Below are 26,642 nucleotides of genomic sequence, written 5' to 3' on the forward strand. Positions count from 1 at the left end.
GTTCTTTCTAGGTCTGTGAAATATGCCATTGGTATTTTAATGGGGAGTGCATTGAATCTATAGATTGCTTTGGGAAGTATGCACATTTTAATGATGTTGATTCTCCCAATCCATGAACATGGTATGTTCTTCCATCTGTTTATATTTTCCTCTATCTCTTTTTTCAGTGTCCTGTAGTTTTTTTGCATATAGGTCTTTTACCTCCTTAGTTAAGTTTATTCCTAGGTATCTTAATTTTTTTAGTGCTATGGTAAATGGGATTGCTTTTTTAGTCTCTCTTTCTATAAGTTCACTATTGGTGTATAGAAATGCCACAGATTTCTTGGCGTTAATTTTGTATCCTGCTACATTGTCAAATTCATTTATTAAGTCTAATAGTTTTTTGATGGAGTCTTTTGGTTTTTTTATGTACAATATCATGTCATCTGCAAATAAGGAGAGCTTTATTTCTTCTTTTCCAATTTGGATGCCTTTTATTTATTCTTCTTGTCTAATTGCAATGGCTAATACTTCCAGTATTATGTCAAACAGAAGTGGTGAGAGTAGGCATCCCTGTCTTGTTCCTGTTCTTAGGGGAAATGGATTTAGTTTTTGCCCATTGTGTATGATGTTAGCTGTGGGTTTATCATATATAGTGTTTATTATGTTGAGGTATGATCCTTCTATTCCCACCTTGTTGAGAGTTTTTTTTTTTTTATCAAGAAAGGGTGTTGGATTTTGTCAAATGCTTTTTCTGCATCAATTGATATGACTATGTGATTTTTATCTCTCAATTTGTTTATGTGATGTATCACGTTTATTGATTTGTGGATATTGTACCATCCTTGAATCCCTGGGATAAATTCTACCTGGTCATGGTGTATGATCTTTCTGATGTAGTGCTGGATCTGAGTTGCTAGAATTTTGTTGAGGATTTTGGCATCTATGTTCATGGGAGATATTGGCCTGTAATTCTCTTTCATTGTGTTGTCTTTATCTGGTTTTGGTATTAGCGTGATGCTGGCTTCATAGAAGGAGCTTGGAAGTGTTCCTTCCTCTTGAATTTTTAGGAATATTCTGAGAGGATAGGTTTTAGTTCTTCCTTGAATGTTTGGTAAAATTCCCCTGTGAAGCCATCTGGCCCCAGGCTTTTGTTTGCTGGAAGCTTTTTGATGCCTGCTTCAATTTCTTCCAGAGTTACTGGCATATTGAGCTGTTTAGATTCTTCCTGATTGAGTTTTGGAAGGTTATATTTTTCTAGAAATATGTCCATTTCCTCCAGGTTTCCAGTTTGTTCAAATAGAGTTTTTCATAGTATTTTTTAACAATCCTTTGTATTTTAGAGGGTTCTGTTGTTATTTCACCTCTTTCATTTCTGATTTTGTTTATTTGGGTCCTCTCTCTTTTCTTCTTGGTGAGACTGGCTAGAGGTTCATCAATCTTGTTTATCTTTTCAAAGAACCAGCTCTTGGTTTTGTTGATCTTTTGTATTCTATTTTTTGGTCACAATGCCATTTATCTCTGCTCTGATCTTTATTATTTCCTTCCTTCTGCTTACACTGGGCTTTTCTTGTTGCTCTCTTTCTAACTTTTTGAGTTTTAGGGTTAGGTAATTTATTACCATTGTTTCTTGTTTTTTGCAGTAGGCTTGTAGAGCTATGAACTTCCCTCTCAAGACTGCTTTCGCTGTGTCCCATAGATTTCAGATTGTTGTGTTTTCATTGTCATTTGTTGCCATGATGTGTCCCCTATATCTTCCTTGATCTCCTTGGTAACACAGTCATTGTTTAATAGCATGCTGTTTAGTCTCCATAAGTTTGATTTTGTGGATTATTTTTATTATAGTTGATTTCCAGTTTTATGCCACTGTGATCTGAGAAGATGCTTGATATGATTTCTATCTTCTTTAATTTGAAGAGACTTTGCCTGTGACCCAGTATATGGTCTATCTTTGAAAAGGACCCATGTGCATTTGAGAAGAATGTATATTCTGTGGCTTTGGGGTGAAATGTTGTGAAGATGTCAATTAATTCCATCTGGTCTAGTGAGTCATTTAGGATTGATGTTTCTTTGCAGATTTTTTGTTTAGAGGATTTGTCCAATGGTGATAGTGGTGTATTAAAGTCTCCTACTGTGATTGTATTGCTGTCAATCTCTCCTTTGATATCCTGCAGAAGTTTTTGTATGTATTTGGGTGCTCCTGTATTGGGTGCGTATATGTTTACCAGAGTTATTTCTTCTTGTTGGATTGATCCCTTTAGTATTATGAAGTGGCCTTCCTTATCTCTTGTTATGTCCTTCACTTTGAGATCTAATTTGTCAGATATAAGTATTTCTACCCCAGCTTTTTTTTCATTTCCTTTGCCTGAAAAACCTTTTCCATCCCTTCACCATTAGTCTGTGTGCGTCTTTTTTTCTGAGGTGGGTTTCTTATAGACAGTAGATCTATGGGTCATGTTTTCTTATCCACTCAGTTACCCTATGTCTTTTGATTGGGGCATTTAATTCATTTACATTTAAAGTTATTATTGATAGGTACTTGATTGTCGCCATTTTTATTCTTTACCCCTGTGTTCCTTCTTCGCTTCCTATTTCTTTTTTTTATAGCAGACCCTTTATCAATTCTTGCACTGCTGGTTTGGTGTTAATAAATTCCCTTAGTCCTTTTTTGTCTGTGAAGCTCCTGATTTCACCTTCAATTTTGATTGATAGCCTTGCTGGGTACAGTATTCTTGGATTCAGACCCTTCCTTTGCATGACTTTGTATATTTCATTCCATTCCCTTCTGGCCTGATGAGTTTCTGTTGAGAAATCAGTTGCTAGTGTGTTGGGGGTTCCTTTGTAGATAACTTTCTGTCTTCTCTCTGGCTGCTTTTAAGATGCTTACTTTGTCGTTGGTGTTTGCCAATTTAATTATAATGTGCCTTTGCATCGGTCTTTTGGGATTCATTTGCTTGGGACTCTGTGAGCTTCTTGGATTTGTGTGGATTTTTTTTCCCTATACGAGGGAAGTTTTCTGTCATTATTTCTTCAAAGAGGTTTTCTATTCCTTGCTCAGTTTCCTCTCCTTCTGGAACCCCTATTATGCGGATGTTGTTTTGTTTCGTGTTGTTCCAAAGTTCCCTTAGGCTCTCTTTCTGCTTTTTATTTTTCTTTTCTAGAAGCTCCTCTACTTGTTTATTTTTTCCTACCTTGTCTTCTAGCTCACTGATGCAGTCCTCTGCTTCTTCTCGTCTACTCTTGATGCTTTCTATTGAGTTCTTTACAGCAGTGATGTCATTTTTCATTTCTTCTTGGTTCTTCTCCATTTCCCCTTGGTTCTTACACATATTGTCGAATATGTCTTCCATTCTTTTCAGCCACCTTATGACCATTTCTCTGAATTCTTTCTCTGGCAGGTTGCTTGCCTCGATTTCATTTACTTCCTTTTCTGGTGATGCCTGCTTTTCTTTCATATGCAGGCTGTTACTTTGTCTCCCTATGGTCTCTCTTCTCCGGGTGTCTGGTTATGTAGTTCTCTCTCCTGCGTTGATTTAAAGGCACAAAATACAACACAACCAGGTACAACACACAAGGCACTGAACAGAAATGTATTCACCATATTAATAACCCCAAATAAAGGTGACCACCAGGGAAAGGTAAATTAGGGGATAGGAGAGAAAGAAGAAGAGAAAAGAAAAAGAAAGGAGTGCCAAAATGAAATTTGGAAAAGGAAAAAAAAGTAAGAGATAAAAGAAAGAAAATAAGGAAGAAAAGGGGAACAAACTATATATATTGGTAGAAAACTCCAATAGAACAGCCACTAATCCCAGCAAATGACAGCAACAAGTACCTGGGGATGGATACAAAGTACAAAAAACAACTAATATTAAGCAAAGCAAGGGAAAACAGAAGCAAAAAAAACAATAAAAAAAGCAAACAAAAAAATAAAACAAAAAAAGAATAAGCAAAACAATCTCACAAACAAGCATAAAAATCGATATAATCAACATTCCAGCAAACAACAACAAAAGGACAGAGAGAGAAATACAATTTTTTGAGTAATGAAGCCAGAGAAGAGAGAGGTGTGTATGAACTCGGAGCAGGGATTGGAAATTAGATATATAAATAGGGTGAAATTTTAACAGGGGGTAAAAAGAAAGAATAGGGAAAATCTAAAGCAGGAAAAGGGTAAGAGAAACAGGACTACAAAAGGGCAAAAGTTAGGAAGAGAGTGATGGCATAAAGGTAGAGTTGAGATAGAGTAGAATAATGCTAAAGGAAAATGAAAATAGAATGTAGTACGCTAATCTCAAAGACAAATAAAGAGAAAATAAAATGACCCTTTTTTAAAAAAAATGTAAAATAGTAGTAGTAATAATACTGATTAAAAATAAAAATGTAATAATTATAAAGATAAAATCAAGTGAGGAAAAAAGAAAAAAATAGTTTCTTAAGTAAAAGATGAAAAAGAAAAAAAATAATAAAAAAATTAAAAATAAAATAAAAAATTAAAAAAATAAAAATAAAATGTGCAGTAGTGAAGGTCATTCACTTCCTCTATTGTTCTGTTTGGCACGCCTGTTTCCCAGTCAGGACAGTATTGCAGTTCCCTGCATTCCACTGCTCCTCAGTGTTGTAAGCCAGTCCTGATTTTTAAGCAGGCGTGTGTCTTACTTTCTTGTATTCCTTTATTTGTGATTACACAAGAGTCAATTTGTGATTCAGCCCCTGGGTGGCAGTGTTTCTGGGTTGACCTCCAGGTCTATAGGTCCTCTCTAGCCTGTGCTTAGATCCTGCTTTCCCTGTGGCACTCAATACCGGTTTGTGGAAGTGGGCTGCCTCAGAGCTGGCTCTCTGATGGTCACTCCCCGCTCTGATCCCCAGGTTCCAGAAAAACAACTTTCCCCTGCAGTCTCCTAGGGTGTCCCCAACTGGGTGATCCTATGTATTGGGCTCAGTAATCAGAAGCAACGATTCAAACAGGAGAAAGCGCAAGTCTGCGAACTCTGGGTCTGCGCGCAATCCTGCGCAATCCTCTTTTTCCCCTTGTGTCCAAGCAGCCAGCACACTCCCAATATTTTTAGGCTGTCCTTCTGTGTCAGATCAAAATGGGTTGCTTTTTAGAGATCCTCTCTGTTATCAGCTCTGAGGACCCCCTTCCACATTCACATCATGCCAGCCCCAACAGCCACGGATTTTTCTAGGTGCAGACTTTCCCCGGTCCTCCAGCTCCCGCAGTGCGTGTGTTTTTCTGTGTTGCCGGGACCAGAGACCTCAACTTATCCCAGGTGAAATCTGACCTTTCCGTGGTGGAGTGTAGAGCTCCTCTGAATCCGTGTGTTTGCGCCAATTGGGGACTGGTGCTCTGGGGTTCGCAACTCTTCGGTGGGTGCCGCAGTTGTAGATTTTCAGGTTTCAGATAACATCCACTTTCCCCTTCAAGATGGCGCGGTCTCCGCATCCGAGCCGGTGGCTCCAGGAGGGAACCCAGCAGCAGTGAGGGCTACCTGGTCAGGGGAGCCCCGTCCAGTAGTCCCTCACCTTCTCCTGGAGTATAGCTGTCCCTTAACTCTCCAACAGACACTCCCCATGTGACCCTCAGCTGTTCTTTCTATCTGTTCCGGGACAAGGCTCGGGACACGTCTGTCTATTCCGCTGCCATTTTTCCACCCTAATCCATATTTTCTATTGTTTTCTTTTCTTCTACCAGTTTTAAAACAAGTTTCTGTTGCCTTCACTGTTGTCCCAACCTTCATCATGTCATATTTCCATTCCTATAAAAGTCTCTGGCTTGTCTCTTGTAATCCAAAATTATCTTCTAAAATATATAATTCATGTTGTTTATATCATAGTAGTACCATTGTTGAGACATGCTTATAGTGCCATATTACCTACTATGCTAAATCTCAGCTTGACATTCATGGTGCCCCATAATCTGGACCCATCTTACCCACTCAATCTTTTATTACTCTATATACATCATCCTTATTTCTCTCTTTAATCTATGTTCATTCTCCTTTTCCTCTCTGCATCCAGATGCTTTCTTACTTTTTTTCCTCTTATAGAAACCTATTCATCTTTCAAGGCCCTCATCAACTTTCACTGACTATGAATACTCTGACCCATGCTAATAATCTCTTATTTTTTATTACATTCTTATCAGTAACTTCCAGGTTAGTACCAAGTGATATTTCTTATATTTTATGTGGATTTACATATATTACATCTCTATTTCTATCAGTTTATAGGGTATAATGCTTGTTAATTAATTGATAAAACTCCTTAAATGGGAATAATGGGAGGTTTGAGGACAGAAGGAAGGAGATCGGATACCAAGGGAAGAGAAAACTTGGCTAGAACAAAGGAGGAGAATTAGTCTAAGTCAATGATTGTCAGATGTGCTCTCTGTCCCACTAGCATCTAAATTATTTAGGATGCCTGGTAAAATGCAGATTACCAAACCCCATTACAGACCTATTGAATCAGATTCTGCAGCCCAGAAATTGAAATTTTTAAAAGAAATCCAATGATTCTTATATATACCAAATCTGAGAACCACTAGTTTAAGTGAACAAGGCAGTAGAGAGATATTGAAAGGAAACAGCTGTTCTTATGTTTACTGGGTCCATGTACTTTACATCATGGCTAACAATAGGATGAAATAGTTTCATACTACGATGATTTGCTTTGATTTGATTTTCCCTCTTCAACCTATTGCTTTGAGCACAGAAGTCCTTTCTTTTATGGCAAGAATATTTCCAGTAGTGCATCACAAATATGGACTGGCTAGTATAGAGTACCTTGAAGAACAGAAATTCTGTGGCACTCCAAGGAAATGTAACTGAGACTGCTAGGCTAGCTTTGACTCTTAGTTTCTCTGGGAAGTAAAATTTAACCAGAAATCAGCTATAGACTCTTGGAATTCAACTTTGGTAGCATGGAGAGAGAAAAAAATCAACTTGGGAGATCTAGTTGCTTAAGCTTTTAATTGGAACCAAGTGATAACTACAACATGTAACTGATTTAGATAAAAACTGAGGACCTGCTTACTAGCTCATAGTGAACAGGATTTCTGCAGTTGAATACTACAGAAGTAAGATAACAAAATTAGATATGTTATAGGGGAAGAAAAATGTGCAAAAGTCCTGGAATTAAAATGAATTGAAACCTTCTGGGATAAAAGCTATTTGGTAAGCCCCATTAAGTCTATTGTAGATAGCTTTATTTGACAAAGCATCCTGGCATGTGGAACAGGAAAGAAAATAGCTATAAGATGATCTGTCAGGGGGTTTCTTGTCTCTAAACGAATAAGATTCTGTGCAGTAGCCAATACAGCTTTTAACTCAAAAGAGATACAGAGTAAAATGCAATTATATAACCCTAGTAAGTGCATTCAGTCTGAATCTCCTCCCCTAATGACTCCACAAACTCAGCAATTTATCAAGTGGATGTTCAAACTTATGGTTGTATGCATTTAAGGGTAACACTGGATTAACACTGTATACAATACTACAGGATTCTTAGGCAGAGACAATCCTACAAATAAAAAATTAATCACCTCTAAAACATCCTAAGTATTTAAATAATTTGAATAGCTCAATTACCCTTAAATAAATTATTTTGTTTATCTTGGTTATAAGTTTATAGTATGTGTTTGCAGTAATTAGTATGTGTTAACTGTCCTGAAAATGCTAAGTATTCACTTAATACAAAGGATGTATTCAATGTATATGTAGGTTTATAAGGTTAGGGATATAATATATGGCCTAAATAGAGGAAATTCAGATGTAACAGCTAACGAATGCCGTTTAAAAAGCCTGTCTTGGTGGTTTTCTCTCCTTAAGATTTTCTGCTCATGGAGTGAAGATTCTAGGATCACTCAAGTGGCTATAGAACTGCTGACTTCGATATGTAAGTACTGGAACAAAGAAATTCTGATTTTCATGATAACCAATCTGGGGTCTCTCTCTCTCTCTCTCTCTCTCTCTCTCTCTCTCTCTCTCTCTCTCTCTCTCTCTCTCTCTTCTTTCTCTCTTATACATACATACACACACACAGTAGGGGCAGTATACTACCATATCTCTAATGTCTAGTACAGTTCTTGGCATGTAATCATTATTAAATGAATAAATGAATTCTTTTAACCACCATAAAATCCCTGTTTGTAATGTACTTCTTATAAGAGTGGAAGCTGAGGCTCAGTGAGAAAGAAGTCCTTTCTATGTCAAGAAGAACAGAATTGGCACTGGAAATCGGGTGTTCTAACTTTAGGTCTGGTGCTTTGTCCACTGTACATTTTTTACTCCTAAGATGGCCTTTCGGCTGATATTTTAATCTCTCCTATGGTACCCCCTCAAAGATAGTTTGATATGAAATTGAAGAGTAGGGTGTTATATTGTTAAACAGGTTTGCCTTATGAGTTCCACCGGGGACCCACACCATGGCTTCTGTCTCACAGTAAGGTCCTGACTATACTAGGCAAGAGCAAAAGTCTTTACCCAGACCAGCCTTTGTAGAATCCTGTTTGGTTCCCAATAAACCTCCAAGTAACCACAAGGGAAGGAATCAGATAGGTAGACTCATATATTGTAGATATTTCCCTTTAGTTTGTAAATTTTCTTTGATTTCTCTCTTTGGAGACCTTCATCCCAAATTATATAACCAACTCCTATATTTTCTGGAATTTCTTTTGCTATATGTATTTTTTTTTACATTTGAATCTCAAATTTATTGTTATCGATTTTGGTGTAAGGTATATGTGATGTAGTAATCTAATGATTTTTCCTAAAAATTTGGCTATTTAACAATCTATGCATAAACTCTCTTATGGTTTCTACTTTATAACATATTATTAATAAATCCAAACCAAATATAGAACAATGCTGGCTAAATGTCCAGTGTTCCTAGGAAAAGAAAGTACAGTTTTAATTAGGTACTATGATGGAAGATGGGGGGGGGGGCGGGTAAATGGAGACAATCCTGTACAGAAAATCCTGTAGCCACAGTGTTGATATTCAGCCAGTTTGTACTTATATGTCCTCACCAATTGTTTTTAGCTAGTTCCAATCTGATGGGTTTGTGCCCATCACTTACTGGGTATTAATGCTTTTAAAATACCATCCCTGCGAGTAGATGTTATTTAAATAAAACAAAGCAGAATTATCTTTACCTGATTCCTCAGTTTCTTTTGTTTCTGTTTTTTCTTCTATTTCATCATCAGACATTTCCATTTCTTCTTCTCTCCTGATTCCCATTAATTCATCATTATGTATGTTACGGATTTCCTAAAGTTAAAAGGTATGAATTTTAGGTGGGAAAACCATAAAAATGTTGATAAAATGACCAGAGTTAAGGATAAGATAAAGCAGGTTTGTTGACATATAACAAAATTTCAGAGTACTCTTAAGGCAAAGGCAAAGGGTCATGTTGAGGCTAAAATAATCTCAATAGAACACAGAAGACTTTGTACACTCTGTCTTGCATTAGGCTTTCTTTCCATACCCAGAGCTCTGTCAGTGGATGATTTTTATATCCCTCTCATGTCATAAAGTACTTGTTTTCAAGTTTTTTGGGTAGAGTATTCAACAGAACTCGTACTCAAACTTTTGCAGGTTTAGAAGTTACAGCAAAAATGAGTAGTCAGGAATGAGCTTCTACCAGATTACCCCATCCATAGATAATAAATATACTTTGCAAGCAAAACACAAAAACCAAAGCAAACCAAAGCAAACCCCTAACTACTTAATGGCAGTGGAGAGTGAACAAAAGCAGGCATATTCTGAAGATAAGCTAACACTTGAAGAAGGGTGTGGATCTCTCAGTTTTTAAAGGGCCTTTTAGTCTGGGAGCAGACCACCTCACAGGGCTGATAAATTTTTAATAGAAAATCCATTGTCTTTAGATCTTAAAGAAATAAAGAAGAGAGTGCAGGGTAACCACAGTCTCAGAAAGAAGATAGACAAAGATAGAGAAATTCAAATTCTGTGAATAAGATCTATTCAAATTTTTGCATGACCCATGAATCATAGAAGCACAGTGCAGATTCCAAACAACACAGCTAAGGCTAAAAGAACTGAATTGAGATTAGAGCTGCCATCAAAGATAGATAATTTTTAGCTTAACTCTAATAAAGAAAATTAACCATTTAAAACAAAGGAGGGCAAAGTCAACATTCTTTGAAGAACATATAAGATTCCATAGTCTTAAAAGAAAAAATATTCAGCCCAACCAGTGTGGCTCAGTGGTTGAACGTCGACCTATGAACAAGGAGGTCACGGCTCAATTCCAGTCAGGGCACATGCCCAGGTTGCGGGCTGGATCCCCAGTGGGGGACATGCAGGAGGCATCCCATCAATGATTCTCTCTCATCATTGATGTTTCTATCTTCTCTCTCCCTCTCCCTTCCTCTCTGAAATCAATAAAAATATGTTTAAAAAGAGAAAAAAATATTCACAATGTGCAGGAAAAGCCCCAAATTACATGACACAAAGAACTAGGATGAGATGATCCATCTTCAAGAAAAAAGACAATAAAGAGACCAAACTTGAAATTAACCAGATATGGCATTTAGCAGACAAGGAGTAAAAGTAGCTATTATAACTATCTCAGTGATATAAAGAAAATATATTTATAATAAATGAAAAGACAGAAAATCTTAGCTGAGAAATAGAAACTTTTAAAAAGAACCAAATGGAAATTCTAAAACTGAAAAATGCAGTATCTGAAATAAAAGTAATTGGATAAACCTAACAGTAGAATGCAGATGACAGAATAAAGAGAGAACTTAAAGAGAACAATACACATTTACCCAACCTGAAGAACAGAAAGAAACAAAATGGAATCACAGAAATAGGGAAAACTAAATTATTCAAAATCTTTGAAGAAAAAATAGTTGAAGATTTCTCAAATTTGAGGAGATACATTACTCTATATATTCAAATAACTCAGTGAATCCAAAGCAGGATATGTGTAAAAAAAGGTATGTCTAGGGGAAAAAGATGGTGGCTGGTAGGACAGAGGTGAGAGAGAGGAAGTGAGTGAGTGAGGGTATGAAAGGAGAGTGTGTGGATGTGTGGTGTGTGTGTGTGAGTGAGTAAGGGACAGTTAAATCTCGCAGGAGCAGCAGAGGCTGGCAGACCAGGCTCTTTTGGATAAGGAGAGACTACTACCACTGTGGGCACTCCCTGGACTGCAGGACTCTGGCACGGAGCCCAAGCCATCTTGAAGGGGAGAACGACCTTTTTTAGGAACTCATCAGCACCACCACCCACACAGGACTTTGACCCTGCCCGCGACCCAGCAGCCACTCCAGCCAAAATCCTGATACCCCAGCTGCAGACCCATGGACCCTGGGACCTCCACCTCCAAAGGTGCACCGTTCCCACAGCAGTAAGTGCATCTTTCCCCTCCCCAGTGGCAGAACTTGGGACACCACTTTCTTTTGCGCATTTCCATCCATGCAGGTATCCAGGGCACACCACTCCATAGGCAGCACCTGGGAGCCACTGGGAGCCCCCGCTGGTGTGATTCTGTACAGACAAGGGCGCACTGCCCCACAGTAGAAATTCTGAATTTCCTCTGCCTGAATAACTGCCCGCAGACACCCCAGCTGTGTAACTTCAGCACCAGGGCCCCTCAAAGTGCATCAGAGCTCTGTGCTGGCAAACTCACCACCACAGACGTGCACATTTCTAAAGGGCAGGTACCCTGAGCCCATATATCCACAGAATCCTCTGGGGAGCTGCTTTGAGCCCCTGCTGGCTGTGATTCTGTACAGACAAGGATGCACTGCCCCGCAGTAGAAATTTTGAACTCCTTCCTCCTGAATAACTGCCCACATACACCCCAGCTGCTTAACTTCAGCACCAGGGCCCCTCAAAGTGCATCAGAGCTCTGCGCAGGCAAACGCACGGCCAGTTCGTGCACACATTTCCAATGGGCAGGCACCCTGAGCCCATCTATCCACAGAGCGCTTGTGGGAGCTGCTGTGAGTCCTGGCTGGGTGTGATCTTGGACAAACAGGGACGCACTGCACCGGCAGTAGAAATTCTGAATTCACTCATCCTGGACACCTTCACAGACACCCCAGCAGTGTAACTTCAGTGCCAGGGCCCCTCGAAGTGCGTCAGAGCTCTGTGCCAGCAAACTCACCACCACAGATGTGCACATTTCCAAAGGGCAGGCACCCTGAGCCCATATATCCACAGGGTCCTCTGGGGAGCTGCTTTGAGCCCCTGCTGGGTGTGATTCTGTACAGACAAGGACACCCTGCCCCACAGTAGAAATTCTGAACTCCTTCCTCCTGAATAACTGCCCACATACACCGCAGCTGCTTAACTTCAGCGCCAGGGCCCCTCAAAGTGCTTCAGAGCTCTGCGCAGGCAAACGCATTGCCAGTCTGCGTGTGCATTTCCAACGGGCAGGCACCCTGAGCCCATCTATCCACAGGGCACTTGTGGGAGCTGCTGTGAGTCCTTGCTGGCTGTGATCTTGGACAAACAGGGACCCACTTCCGCTGGCAGTAGAAATTCTGAATTCACTCATCCTGGATACCTGCACACAGATACCTCAATTACGTGGATTCAGTGCCAGGGTCTGTCAGAGTACTTCAGTGCCCCCTCGCTGGCAAATGCACCACGGGTGCCCCTGTGATCCTCCACTGGGAGCATGCGCATATCCACCACAGATACAGCAGCAAAAGCTGAGTCTGCCCACCCCACAACTATAGAACTCTGGACACCACAGTCATGCCTTTCCAGAACGCAGGCCTCCTGAGACCCATCACCCCAACAGACGGTTCCTGGGTGCCACTGTGAGTCCCCGCTGGATATGTGTGATTTCAATTAAGGACACAAGACAGCAAAAATTGGGTCACCCACCCTCCACGGCTGCTGACTTCTAGACACTGCAGTTGTACCTTTCCAGCTCACAGGCCTATATCAAGAGAACCCAAATAGCTCAAGTAGGGAGCTACACTAGATCACCAAGCCCAGGAGACCTGAGAGATCACACCATTAGCACCATCCCCAAAAGAACCTGAGTATCAAACCAATCGGACCTACAATTAAAACATTACAGGAAAACATGGGAAGACAAAAAAGCATTCCCCAAAGCAAAGAAAAAGAGGAATCACCAGAAAGGGAGTTAAATGAAATTGAGGCTAGCAGCATATCAGAGAAAGAATTCACAGTAATGGTTAGCAGCATATCAGAGATGAGAAATACACACAACTCAATGACAAATACACACAACTCAATGAGAACTATAAGGAGCTGAATGAGAATGTCACCAACATGAAAAGGAACCAAGAGGAGATGAAGAACGACATAGCTGCAATAAAGAACACAATGGAAGGCCTAAACAGTAGACTAGAAGAGGCTGAGGACTGCATCAGTGAACTAGAAGACAAGGTAGGAAAAAACACACAAACACAGCAGCAACTGGAAAAAAGACTTAAAATGCAAGAGGAGAGCCTAAGGGAGCTTTGGGACAACATGAAAGAAAACAATATCCGCATAATAGGGGTTCCAGAAGGAGAGGAAGAGAAACAAGGAATAGAAAACCTGTTTGAAGAAATAATGACAGAAAACTTCCCTGATATTGGCAAGAAAAATACTATGCAAGTCCAACAAGTACATAGAGTCCCAAACAAGTTGAACCCCAAAAGGCCGACACCAAGGCACATCATAACTAAACTGGCGAAATCCAATGACAAAGGAAGAATCTTAAAGGCTGCCAGAGAGAGAAAGAAAGTTACCTACAAGGGATCTCCTATTAGAATATCAACTGATTTATCAACAGAAACACACCAGGCCAGACGGGAATGGAATGAAATATACAAAGTGATGCAAAGCAAGGGACTGAATCCAAGAATACTATACCCAGCAAGGCTATCATTCAAAATTGAAGCTGGAATCAGGAGCTTCACTGACAAAAAAAGACTAAGGGAGTTTATTACCACAAAACCAGCAATGCAAGAAATGCTGAAGGGTCTGCTGTAAAAAGAAGAAATAGGAAGTGAAGAAGGAACACAGAGGTAAAGAATAAAAATGGCGACAAACAAGTACCTATCAATAATAACTTTAAATGTAATGGATTAAATGCCCCAATCAAAAGACATAGGGTAACCGAGTGGATAAGAAAACATGACCCATATATCTGCTGTATACAGGAAACCCACCTCAGAAAAAAAGATGCACACAGACTGATGGTGAAGAAATGGAAAAACTTTTTTCAGGCAAATGGAAATGAAAAAAAAGATGGGATAGCAATACTTATATCTGACAAATTAGATCTCAAAGTGAAGGACATAACAAGAGATAAGGAAGGCCACTTCATAATACTAAAGGGATCAATCCAACAAGAAGAAATAACTCTGGTAAACATATACGCACCCAATACAGGAGCACCCAAGTACATAAAAAAACTCCTGGAGGTTATCAAGGGAGAGTGTGACAGCAATGCAATCATAGTAGGGGACTTTAATACCCTACTTTCACCATTGGACAAATCCTCTAAACAAAAAATAAGCAAAGAAACATCAATCCTAAATGACTCACTAGATCAGATGGAATTAATTGACATCTTCAGAACATTTCACCCCAAAGCCACAGAATATACATTCTTCTCAAGTGCACATGGGTCCTTTTCAAAGATAGACCATATACTGCGTCACAGGCAAAGTCTCTTCAAATTAAAGAAGATAGAAATCATATCAAGCATCTTCTCAGATCACAGTGGCATAAAATTGGAAATTAACTACAATAAAAACAATCCAAAAAATCAAACTTAAGGAGACTAAACAGCATACTATTAAACAATGACTGGGTTACCAAGGAGATCAAAGAAGAAATAAAAAACATCATGGCAACAAAGGACAATGAAAACACAACAATCTGAAATCTATGGGACACAGCGAAAGCAGTCTTGAGAGGGAAATTCATAGCTCTACAAGCCTACTTCAAAAAACAAGAAACAATGGTAATAAATTATCTAACCCTACAACTCAAAGAGTTAGAAAGAGAGCAACAAGAAAAGCCCAGTGTAAACATAAGGAAGGAAATAATAAAGATCAGAGCAGAGATAAATGGCATTGTGACCAAAATAAATAAATAAATAAATAAATAAATAAATAAATAAATAAATAAAACACAAAAGATCAACAAAACTAAGAACTGGTTCTTTGAAAAGATAAACAAGATTGATGAACCTCTAGCCAGGCTCACCAATAAGCAAAGAGAGAGGACCCAAATAAACAAAATCAGAAATGAAGAGGTGATATAACAACAGAACCCACCGAAATATAAAGGATTGTTAAAAAATAGTATGAACAACTCTATTCCAACAAACTGGACAACCTGGAGGAAATGGACATATTCCTAGAAAAATACAACTTTCCAAAACTAAATCAGGAAGAATCTAAACAGCTCAGTAGGCCAATAACTATGGAAGAAATTGAAGCAGTCATCAAAAAGCTTCTGTCAAACAAAAGCCCGGTGACAGACGGGTTCATAGGAGAGTTTTACCAAACATTCAAGGAAGAACTAAAACCTATCTTCCTCAGACTATTCCAAAAAACTCAAGAGGAAAGAACACTTCTAAGCTCCTTCTATGAAGCCAGCATCACCCTAATACCAAAACCAGATAAAGACAACACAATGAAAGAGAATTACAGGCCAATATCCCTCATGAACATAGATGCCAAAATCCTCAACAAAATTCTAGCAAATCAGATCCAGCAGTACATCACAAAGATCATATACCATGACCAAGTAGGATTTATCCCAGGGATGCAAGGATGGATCAATATATGCAAGTCAATAAACGTGATACATCAAAAATTGAGAGATAAAAACCACATAGTCATATCAATTGATGCAGAAAAAGCATTTGACAAAATCCAACACCCTTTCTTGATAAAAACTCTTAGCAAGGTGTGAATAGAAGGATCATACCTCAACATCATAAAAGCCGTATATGACAAACCCACAGCCAACATCATACTCAATGGGCAAAAACTAAAACAATTTCCCCTAAGAACAGGAACAAGACAGGGATGCCCACTCTCAGCACTGCTGTTCGACATAGTACTGGAAGTATTAGCCATTGCAGTTAGACAGGAAGAAGAAATAAAAGGCATCCAAATTGGAAAAGAAGAAATAAAGCTGTCCTTATTTGCAGATGACATGATATTGTACATAAAAAACCCGAAAGACTCCATCAAAAAACTATTAGACTTAATAAATGAATTCGGCAATGTAGCAGGATACAAAATTAATGCCAAGAGATCTATGGCATTTCTGTATAACAATAGTGAACTTACAGAAAGAGAGAATAAAAAAGCAATTCCATTTACCATTGCACCAAAAGAATTAAGATACCTACGAATAAACTTAACTAAGGAGGTAAAAGACCTATACGCAGAAAACTACAGGACACTGAAAAAAGAGATAGAGGAAGACATAAACAGATGGAAGAACATACCATGTTCATGGATTGGGAGAATCAACATCATTAAAATGTCCATACTACCCAAAGCAATCTATAGATTCAATGCACTCCCCATTAAAATACCAATGGCATATTTCACAGACCTAGAAAGAACTCTCCAAAAATTTATCTGGAACAAAAAAAGACCCCGAATAGCCACAGCAATCCTGAGAAAGAAGAACAAAGTAGGTGGGATCCAAATACAAGATTTCAAGCTGTATTACAAAGCCACTGTTCTCAAAACTGCCTGGCAGAAGAACAGACATATAGACCAGTGGAATAGAATAGAGAACCCTGATATCGACCCAAACCACTATACTCAATTAATATTTGACAAAGGAGGAAAGAGCATACAATGGAGTAAAGACAGTCTCTTCAATAAATGGTGTTGGGAAAATTGGACAGATACATGCAAAAAAATGAAACTAGACCACCAACTTACACCATACACAAAAATAAACTCAAAATGGATAAAGGACGTAAACATAAGACGGGAAACCATAAAAATACTAGAGGGATCCACAGGCAGAGAAATCTCGGACATATGCCAAAGCAATTTCTTCACTGATACTGCTCCTAGGGCAATGGAAACTAAAGAGATAATAACCAAATGGGACTACATCAAAATAAGAAGCTTTTGCACAGCAAAAGAAACCATCAACAAGACGATAAGAAAGCCCACTGTATGGGAGAACATATTTTCAAATGTTATCACTGATAAAGGTTTAATCTCCAACATCTACAGGGAACTTATACAATTTAATAAAAGGAAGATAAATGATCCAGTAAAAAAAAATGGGCAATGGACCTAAATAGAATCTTTTTGAAAGAAGACAGAAGGAAGGCCAAGAGGTATATGAAAACCTGCTCAAAGTCACTAATTATCCGAGAGATGCAAATCAAAACAACAATGCGGTACCATCTCACACTTGTCAGAATGGCAATCATCAACAAATCAACAAACGACAAGTGTTGGCGAGGATGCGGAGAAAAAGGAACCCTTGTGCACTGCTGGTGGGAATGCAGACTAGTGTAGCCACTGTGTGGAACAGTATGGAGTTTCCTCAAAAACTAAAAATGTAACTGCCATTTGACCCAGTAATCCCACTTCTGGGAATATATCCTAAGAAACTAGAAACACCAATCAGAAAGGATACATGCACCCCTATTCATAGCAGCACAATTTACCATAGCTAAGATTTGGAAACAGCCTAATTGCCCATCAGCAGATGAGTGGATTAGAAAACCATGGTACATCTACACAATGGAATACTACGCTGCTATAAAAAAGAAGGAATTCTTACTATTTGCAGCAGCATGGATGGACCTGGAGAGCATTATGTTAAGTGAAATAAGCCAGGCAATGAAAGAAAAATACCACACGATCTCACTCATTTATGGAAAATAAAGAACACTATAACCTAATGAACAAAAAGATAGACACAGAGGCAGTAAAGCACTGAACAGACTGTCAAATTACAGCAGGAAGGCTGGGGAGTATTGGGGAACCGGGGAAAGAGATCAACCAAAGGACTTGTATGCATGCATATAAGCACAACCAATGGACACAAGACACTGGGGGTGGGGTGGGATGAGGGCATGTGACGGGGGTAGGGGAGTCTGGGGGAAGGTCTATGGGGAAAAAAAGGAGATATATGTACTACTATATGTAATACTTTAAACAAAACAAAATTTTAAAAAAAGTATGTCTAGGAATATCATAGTAAAACTGCTGAAAACCTTTAACTCTTTAACTAAACTTATTGTGATAATCACTTCACAATACATGTAATTAAAGTCATTAATTACATCTTAAACTACAGTACTGTATGTTGTTTATGTCTTAATAAAACTTAAAAAAAGAGAAATCTTCAAAGCAGCCAGAAAGAAACAACACATTAAATGCAGGGCAATAGCAATAGAATATTTTGATGTTTTTTAGAAACAACAAAGGCCAGAAGTCAGGGGAATATCTTTAAAGTATAAGAGAAAATAAAAATATCTATTTACTCAGAGTTCTATATTCAGAGAAAATATCTTTCAAGAATAAAGATCCGATAAATATATTTTCAGACAAATGTAAATGCAAGAATTTGTCACCCAAAGACTTGCACCGTTAGAAATGCTGAAGAAAATTTTTCAGGCTGAAGGGAAGTGCTACCAGATGTAAATGCAGGTCTTCAGGGAGGCATGAAAACATTGGAAATGATCAAGATCACACTGGGAAAGTCACTTTTTCAAAAAGAGTAAATATGAGAATTGTGTATTTTGGAGCAGCTTATAATCATTTAGAGGCCACTTGATGCCTGTTAAAGTCTCCCCAGCACTGAGCCGTGTATTCCTTGCCAGGTTAGCTCCAAATGGGCCATAATACAGAAAATATCCAAAGCTGTCTGGTGAAAACTACTTCCAATTAGAGGGATTATAAATATTTCAAATATATTTCTTAATAATTAATGCCATAGTTAATAACTATCTAAATTAATATTCTCCTTTGTTAATCCTTTTATCAGGAAAAATAATGATTTCCATATCAAATTTTCACTAAAGATAAATAAAAGTAACTTCGGAAAAAGTGAACTACTTAATGTTATCATTGATAGTTAAGAAGTAATAGAAAAATAAAAGTAATAAAAAATAGAAATACTAACATAGCATCCCTCATGTGCTACAGGGGCATTACATAAAATAGAAGAAAATAATGAGTTGTTTGAGAAAAATGGACCTTAAAGGGCTGTGACTAGAGAGAGATTTGTTATGTCTGATTTATACTCATTGTGCAGAGAAAAATAAATAAATTGCTAATTTCTAAGAATTTATTCTATCTCATGAGTCTGGGTTTTAGTTATCATCAAAGATCTGTTCCTAGCCCTAACCGGTTTGGCTCAGTGGATAGAGCGTCGGCCTGCGGACTGAAGAGTCCCAGGTTCGATTCCGGTCAAGGGCATGTACCTGGGTTGCGAGCACATCCCCAGTGGGGGGCGTGCAGGAGGCAGCTGATCGATGTCTCTCTCTCATCGATGTTTCTAACTCTCTATCCCTCTCTCTTCCTCTCTGTAAAAAATCAATAAAATATATTTAAAAAAAAAAAAAAAAAAAGATCTGTTCCTAGAAAGGTGATTCTAATAAGGGTTGACACGGACAAATTCAAGTATTGTAAAACTTATTACACCCGGAAAAGTCATGGCTCTCCTAGTTGTTTAACAAAAATGTAAACTGTCAGAGGGCATAAACAAAGACCAACTCTCAATTCACAAACATGATGTCTAACTCTAGGAAAGTTATTGTGTTTTTCAAAAGAGTAAATTATGTTCATTCTAGAGAAATGCCCCAGGGCAAGAAGATCTTACTGAGAGCTAAGACATGCCCTGTAGCTGCTCAGCATCCACATGGCATCTTTCTGTTTCCAGCTGGGCAAGAAAGCATAATATCTTCTTAGAAGTATAAAAAGTTTAATAAATAAGTGATACAGCTTATCTACAGGTACCTCACATCTTTTTAAAAATCCCTAGAGATATACCATACCTATTGACAACTTTTACCTCAATGCCTCAAATTACTTCATGAACAAGAGTTACTGGGGGGATAAGGACACATATATAATACCTTAATCAATAAAGAAATTAAAAAAAGTTACTGGTTCTTTTAGTTGATAATGAAATAAGGATAGGAAAAACTAAGAGGATATTTGCTCTAAGTTATTTAGTCTGGCATGCAAAGTGGTTAGAGCCCTCAAACCACTAGACAATCTTCCCTTTTTTACATATTTTTTATTTATTTTAGACAGTAAGGGAGAGAGAGATAGAAACATCAATGATGAGAGAGAATCATCAATTGGCTGCCTCCTGCACGTCCCACACTGGGGATCGAACCTGTAACTCAGGCATGTGCTCTTGACTGGAATCGAACCCGGGACCCTTCAGTCCACAGACCAACGCTCTATCCACTGAGCCAAACCAGGTAGGGCTAGACAATCTTTCTTAGCTACAAAGAAACTAAGGCCTGCATCATGACTCTTCTATAAATATCTGATACTAAGTCACATGAATGTAATAGAAAGCAGAGAACATCTGAAGTTAAAAGGTACAATACTACAGGAAACTTATGGAGAGCATTTAGTAAATGACAGTACTCACCTAAGTAAAGCAAGTGAGATTTTAATTCTTTGATAACCTTAACGTAAAACTCATTGACAGCTAAGATACCTGTTTTCTGTATTCTATGGTGGATCAAAAGAGCTCTACTTTGGGAAGCAAACCCTAACAAATATCTTCAGAGTGAAAGGGTGAAAGGTAGCATTTACCTAAGGAAGGCACTCCACCAACCTTGTACATAGATGCAGGCAGGAGGAAGATTCTGAGTCACTGAAGTTTAGGGAGCATGAGAAATAGCTGTGCTTCCCAAATTTGCCTCCTTCCCACCCTGACATTTGGATTCAATGCAAAACCAAAAGAGTGGCAATGGCAGGCAAAAACATTTTCCAGACATTTTCAATTGTAAATCTCTACCTGAAATTGAGTGGGTCATGACAGACGACATAAAAAGGTAAGATAACCTTCCTAAAGTATCTATACCACTCTTTTGCCCATAGTAGACCTGTGATATTTTTCATCTAAACCAGTGGTTCTCAACCTTTCTAATGCCGCGACCCTTTAATACAGTTCCTCATGTTGTGGTGACCCACAGGTTGAAAACTGCTAAGCAGGGTCGCCTAAGACCATCAGAAAACACAGATACTTACATTACGATTCATAACAGTAGCAAAATTACAGTTATGAAGTAGCAATGAAAATAATTTTATGGTTGGGGGTCACCACAACATGAGGAACTGTATTAAAGGGTCAGGGCATTAGAAAGGTTGAGAACCACTGATCTAAACAGTGAACTGTTGGTGATTTCTGAAAATATGTTATAATGACTTTGAGTCTGTTCTAATGGTAACTTTTCTAAAGCTCAAAAATACACACACTTCTCCACAATGGGGGACAAAGCACTTTCAACATAGAATAAAACTGAACCCTAGACAGAGAAATTACATGAAAAGAATAATTTGTGTACCTGCTCACATTCTTGATTCATCATAAAGCAAATCATAAATCAGTGCATGTTAATGATCTAAAACTACAGTTTAAATATTTTTATGTGCACTTAAATTCATCTTTTATATACTCATGTTTTTATAGAAACGTGATTATTAGAAAAGCAAAATCCCTTGCTAATTGTGTAACAAAATTTTACTTACCCAGATTTTCAACATTATTAGGATACTAGTGGCCCAGTGCATGAAATTTGTGCACATTAAAAGGGGATTAATTAGAGGAAATACTTAATATTGCTATTTGCCCTTTCTCTATAATAGAAGTGTCAGAGATGAAAGGAAATTAGTAAAATGTATATGAAAATCTTCCTCCTGTCAGAGTCTGGGGCGCACCATGGGACCCAGAGTCAAGTCCCCACCCACCCATGTGCACCTCAAAATTGCATGTGACCCAAACCTGGCCGGCCCCCACCCCATTGGGCTATATCCAGACCCAGCCAGTCCCACCCCTGTCAAGCCCCGCCGGGTGGGGGTCGCAGCCTGAGATCCCCTGTCAAGTCCCGCTGGGTGGGGTCATGGCCTGAGGTCCCCCATCAAGCCCGACCGGGTAGGAGGCACAGCCTCAGGTCCCCCAGCCCAGCGCCGGGAGGGTGGCATAGCCTCAGGTCCCCTGTCAAGCCCTGCTGGGCAGGGGGCATGGCCTGAGGTCCCCCAGCCTTGGGCGAGGGGAGCAGCCTGAGGTTCCCTGGCCCAGCACTGGGGAGGGGGGCGCACCTTGAGGTCCCCCATCAAGCCCCACCAGGTGGGGGGGCATGGCCTGAGGTCCCCTGTAAAGCCCTGCCAGGTGGGGGCGCAGCCTCAGGTCCCTGGCCCAGCACCGGGGCGGGGGGTGCGGCCTCAGGTCCCCTGGCCTGATGCTGGGGTGCAGCCTGAGGTCCCACAGCCCAGCACTGGGATAGGGGTGCACCATGAGGTCTCCCGTCAAGCCCCGCCAGGCAGGGGGTGCAGCCTGGGGTCCCCCGACCTGGCGCCTGAATGGGAGGCATGGCCTCAGGTACCCCATCAAGCCCTGCTGGGTGGGGGGGCATGGCCTGAGGTCCCCTGGCCTGGCGCTGGGGTGGGAGGCACGGCCTGAGGTCCCCCGTCAAGCCTTGTTGGGCAGGGGTTATGGCCTGAGGTCCCCCGTCAAGCCCTGCTGGGTGTGGGGGGTGTGCGGCCTGAGGTCCCCCAGCCTGGCACCAAGGCGGGGGGCATGGCTTGAGGTCCCCTGGCCTAGTGTCAGGGTGGGGGGGGCACGGCCTGAGGTCCCCTGGCCTGGTGTCAGGGTGGGGGGGGCATGGCCTGAGGTCCCCTGTCAAGCCCCATGGGGGTGGGGGGTGGCGCAGCCTCAGGTCCCTGCTGATTGCTAGTTAAGGCTCGTTATGGGAACTCGGCCTCCGCTGTGGGCGCAGCCATCTTGTGTTATGGACCCCCCCCCCTCCGTTGTAGGCGCTGCCATCTTTGTGGCAGAGTGACAGTCAATTTTCACATTCCCTCTTTATTATATAGGATGTGGTGTGAAAAGGGTGAGATGAAGGAATGGAAAAGAGCAGGGGATAGGTAGGTAGCTTCTACACTTACATAGAAATTTGATTCTGCGATATCATTCAATACAATGAAGCAAAGCACAAACAGATTCTTATTCAATGCCTATTGTATTATACATAATAGAAATAAAATTAGGTTGATCCAAATTTTGTTTTATATGTTTTGATGGCTAAAAGTCAATAGCTAGTGTTAATGCAAATGGGCCCTAAAATAAGGGTATGCAGATGACTTGAACATCTATCTGTAAACAGAGTTTGGAATGGTAAACCTGGAAATCTAGAGAGAAAGTTATTTTAGCAATCACAGTATTTCATTTTACAAGAATGCTAGTAATCACCAAGTCCCTTTTCCTCTGGCTCAGTGGTATAAATCACGTATTAGGGAGCATGCAACGGTTATCTTTTAGTGCCTACTGCCATTGCTCTAGTTTCGATATGTTATCCAAGGTTTAACTTCTAATCTAGGCCAGCTTCTCAGGAAGAGAAACATGCAGGTTTTAAATGATCTTGTAGAAAAAGAGTTCCCACAACACATAACTGTCAGTAAAGTCATTACAGACACTAACTTTTAGAAAGGGGAAGGACTTTAGAAGTCTTTTATTAGCCTTTCCAATTGTATCAGCAGAAGCCTCACACACATGAAAATCAGGAAAATAAATCAATGAAAAAGACTCATTAGCAAACTAGTCTGCCTGGCATATGCTAACAAAGTGAGTGCCTAAACTCTCTGCCTTCAGGGACTTTTTATTCTTACTCCATAACCTATCTTTAACCAGAGTAAGTCAGTGCTGGCCACTAGTAGGAAGATGACAATTAGACAAGGAATAGGTACTTTGTGACACCAAGAGGTCACCAGCTGGCATATTCCCAGAGGCAATTGGTAAAAAATGCTCGATATCAGAAACTTCCAACTTGAAGACACCCCTGATTTAGGAGTTGTAGCTTCAATGCGGAGGGAAAAAAGAAAGAAAGAAGAAAATAAAAAGCTAGTATAGTTGTTGAAGTCACTGAGATGTTCTGATTCTCAGTGGGGTGCTATGTGGCAGCCTCAATTTAAGAGAACAGTTTTTTCACTTTCTATAGGATACCTCCTTTTAGTCCTCAGAGTTGCCTGTTATAAAGTGAAATTATGCAGAGGTTAAAGAAGCTATGACTTAAAAAGGCACCAAAGTCCCAGCCAGTGTGGCTCAGTTGGTTAGGTGACGTCCTATGCAGTAAAAAGTTGCCAGTTTGATTCCTGGTCAGAGCACATGTCCAGATTTTTGGCTGGATACCTGGTAGGTTATGTATGAGAGGCACCCTAATGATGTTTCACTCTCACATCCATGTTTCTCTCTTCCTTTCACCTCCTCTCTTTAAAAATCAATAAAAAATATTTTAAAAAATGAGGAACCAATATAATATAGAAGAGATCTTTTAGGTTTAGGGAATACAATACCACAGGAAAATGATGAGCTATTTCAACCACTTTCAGTTGTTTTACTTATCAAGATTGAGGTATTCTAGGTAGACCCTTAATTTAGTCCAATCCAATAGGCAGGAAGCATTTTTCTGGGCTTCTATAAATTCTACAAGGAACATTGTGAAACATGCAGCTCTTGGTAATTCCTGCTAGCCATATAGTTTACCCTCATCACTGTGCCAAGGAAGCTCTGCTACAATTTTAAGTGATAGTGTATATAGCTCTAAGTTGTATACAGACCCAGAGAAATGTTCAGCTCACTGACATAGCTGTCTTTATTGAGAAGCTAATTAAAATGAAATATACGTATATCTACCAGATAGGTAAGTGTGATATAACTGCAGAGAGCCTTGATGAATAATATTAATGGAGAATATTTTTTTGCAAAGTTGTTTACAAAAGAGCTGTGACCTAGGTATGTCGGTGCACCAGCCAGAGGCTGCCTTCTTCCAATAAGAAGACAATACAGATGCTCCTCCACTTATGATGGGTTATAACCTGATAAACTCATCTTAAGTTGAAAATTTTGTAAAAAATGCATTTAATACACCTAACCTACTAAACAACATAGCTTAGCCCAGCCCACCTTAAATGTTCTTCGAACACAATATCCAAAAAAACTCTGGCAACGCAATGCATTGTAGAGTGTTGGCTGTTTATCCTTGTGATCATGTGGTTTACTGGGAGCTGTGGCTGGCTGCTGCTGGCCAGCATCATGAGAGAATATTGTATCACATATCATTGTAAAGTAAAAAAAATCTTAAGTTGAACCATTGTAAGCTGGCACCATATGTATTGTACTGGCAGGGCTTCTGGCAATGTGTGGGGCAGTTCAGATAGCTTCTATCACCCCCTAAAAGGTGGAGACTTAATACTACTTTTCTACAATTGTAAGACACTCAGCATTTTCTTTTCAATCTTTATTCTTCTGAACTATTCAAACTACACTTAAAAAGTTTGGATATTTTTATTTTCGGGTACTAAACTCCACTCCTTCCCTTGATCCCTATTGCTACCCTTCTAGCTCCCTGAAAGCAAATACCATCTCATCTTACATTGCCTGTCATAATGCTTGAGACAGAGAATTGCTCAGTAAACATTTGAATTGAAATGCTGAATTTTGTTTGTTGAAGCTCAAGAACATGAATTACACCCTAGGATTCTAAAATCGTTTTGTGCTACAGTAAGACAATAGCTCCTTTTTAAAAATTCCTAATTCCTTTTTAAAAACAATTTAAACATTACTGGCTTTTTATGATGCTACCCATCCCTTGGGCTGATGTCTTCAGGAATTTTTCCCCAGTGACTCCCAGATCCCTTTGCTGAGCCAGAATTGATGGCTCAGAGATAGTATATGAACAGGGTTTGGCTTATTTACCTCTAAATGCTCTTCACAGTTTTCATATTATTATCACACAAACTATGTCATGTATTCTCACGAAGACAGAATGAATAGATTATTACCTTCATTTTATAGGTTAGAAAACTGAGGTCCACAAAGATTAAATGACTTACTCAAGACTACAAGGCAGTTTATATCAAAGTGAGAATTTCTAGTCCTGAATTACCACTTACTAGCTGTGTAATTTTGTGTGCATCACTTAACATTTCTGTTTCAGTTTCCTCATGTGTAAAACATTAATACTATACCTACTAGCCCTTGTGGAGTTGTTAATAATAAATTGCAATAATACTATTTATCATTTATATAGCATTTACATTTTCCAAGCTGTCTACACATGTCTTACCCCATTTAATCCTGTAAGACTGGTTTCACTATTAACTCCAATTTACAGGTGAAGAAATAGTGACTGAGGAAGGCTCACTTGCTGGAAGTGACACAGCTATAACATGTCAGAGTTGAGATTTGGATTCATGTTTGCGCCCAAGTTCAGTGTTCTTTCCAGCTACACCACATTTATTGGGAGGTAGGTGAGATAATCAATGTGAAAATGCTTTATAAAATGTAAATGTCTTACAAATGCTATTTAAATGTGAAGGAATATGATAATCTGCCATACATATATATATATATATATATATATATATTATGGGACTGTTTACCAGACTGGCAGGAAGGGCTCAGAAACAAAGTTGAAAAAGTTGC

At 39.4% G+C, this 26,642-nt stretch overlaps 1 protein-coding gene across 4 annotated transcripts in view; it reads right to left on the reverse strand.

The window, feature by feature from the left end:
• Positions 1–26,642, reverse strand: part of ENOX2 (ecto-NOX disulfide-thiol exchanger 2) — a 330,767-nt gene that overhangs the window by 25,616 nt on the left and 278,509 nt on the right. For all 4 annotated transcript variants that reach the window (XM_080653885.1, XM_080653884.1, XM_080653886.1 and 1 more), the window contains one exon: positions 9,131–9,245. In XM_080653885.1, coding sequence (XP_080510011.1) covers positions 9,131–9,245 — 115 coding nt within the window. The remainder of the gene's footprint in view (positions 1–9,130; positions 9,246–26,642) is intronic.

This window comes from Plecotus auritus (genome assembly GCF_963455305.1).
Source record: "Plecotus auritus genome assembly, chromosome: X".
NCBI lineage: Eukaryota > Metazoa > Chordata > Mammalia > Chiroptera > Vespertilionidae > Plecotus > Plecotus auritus.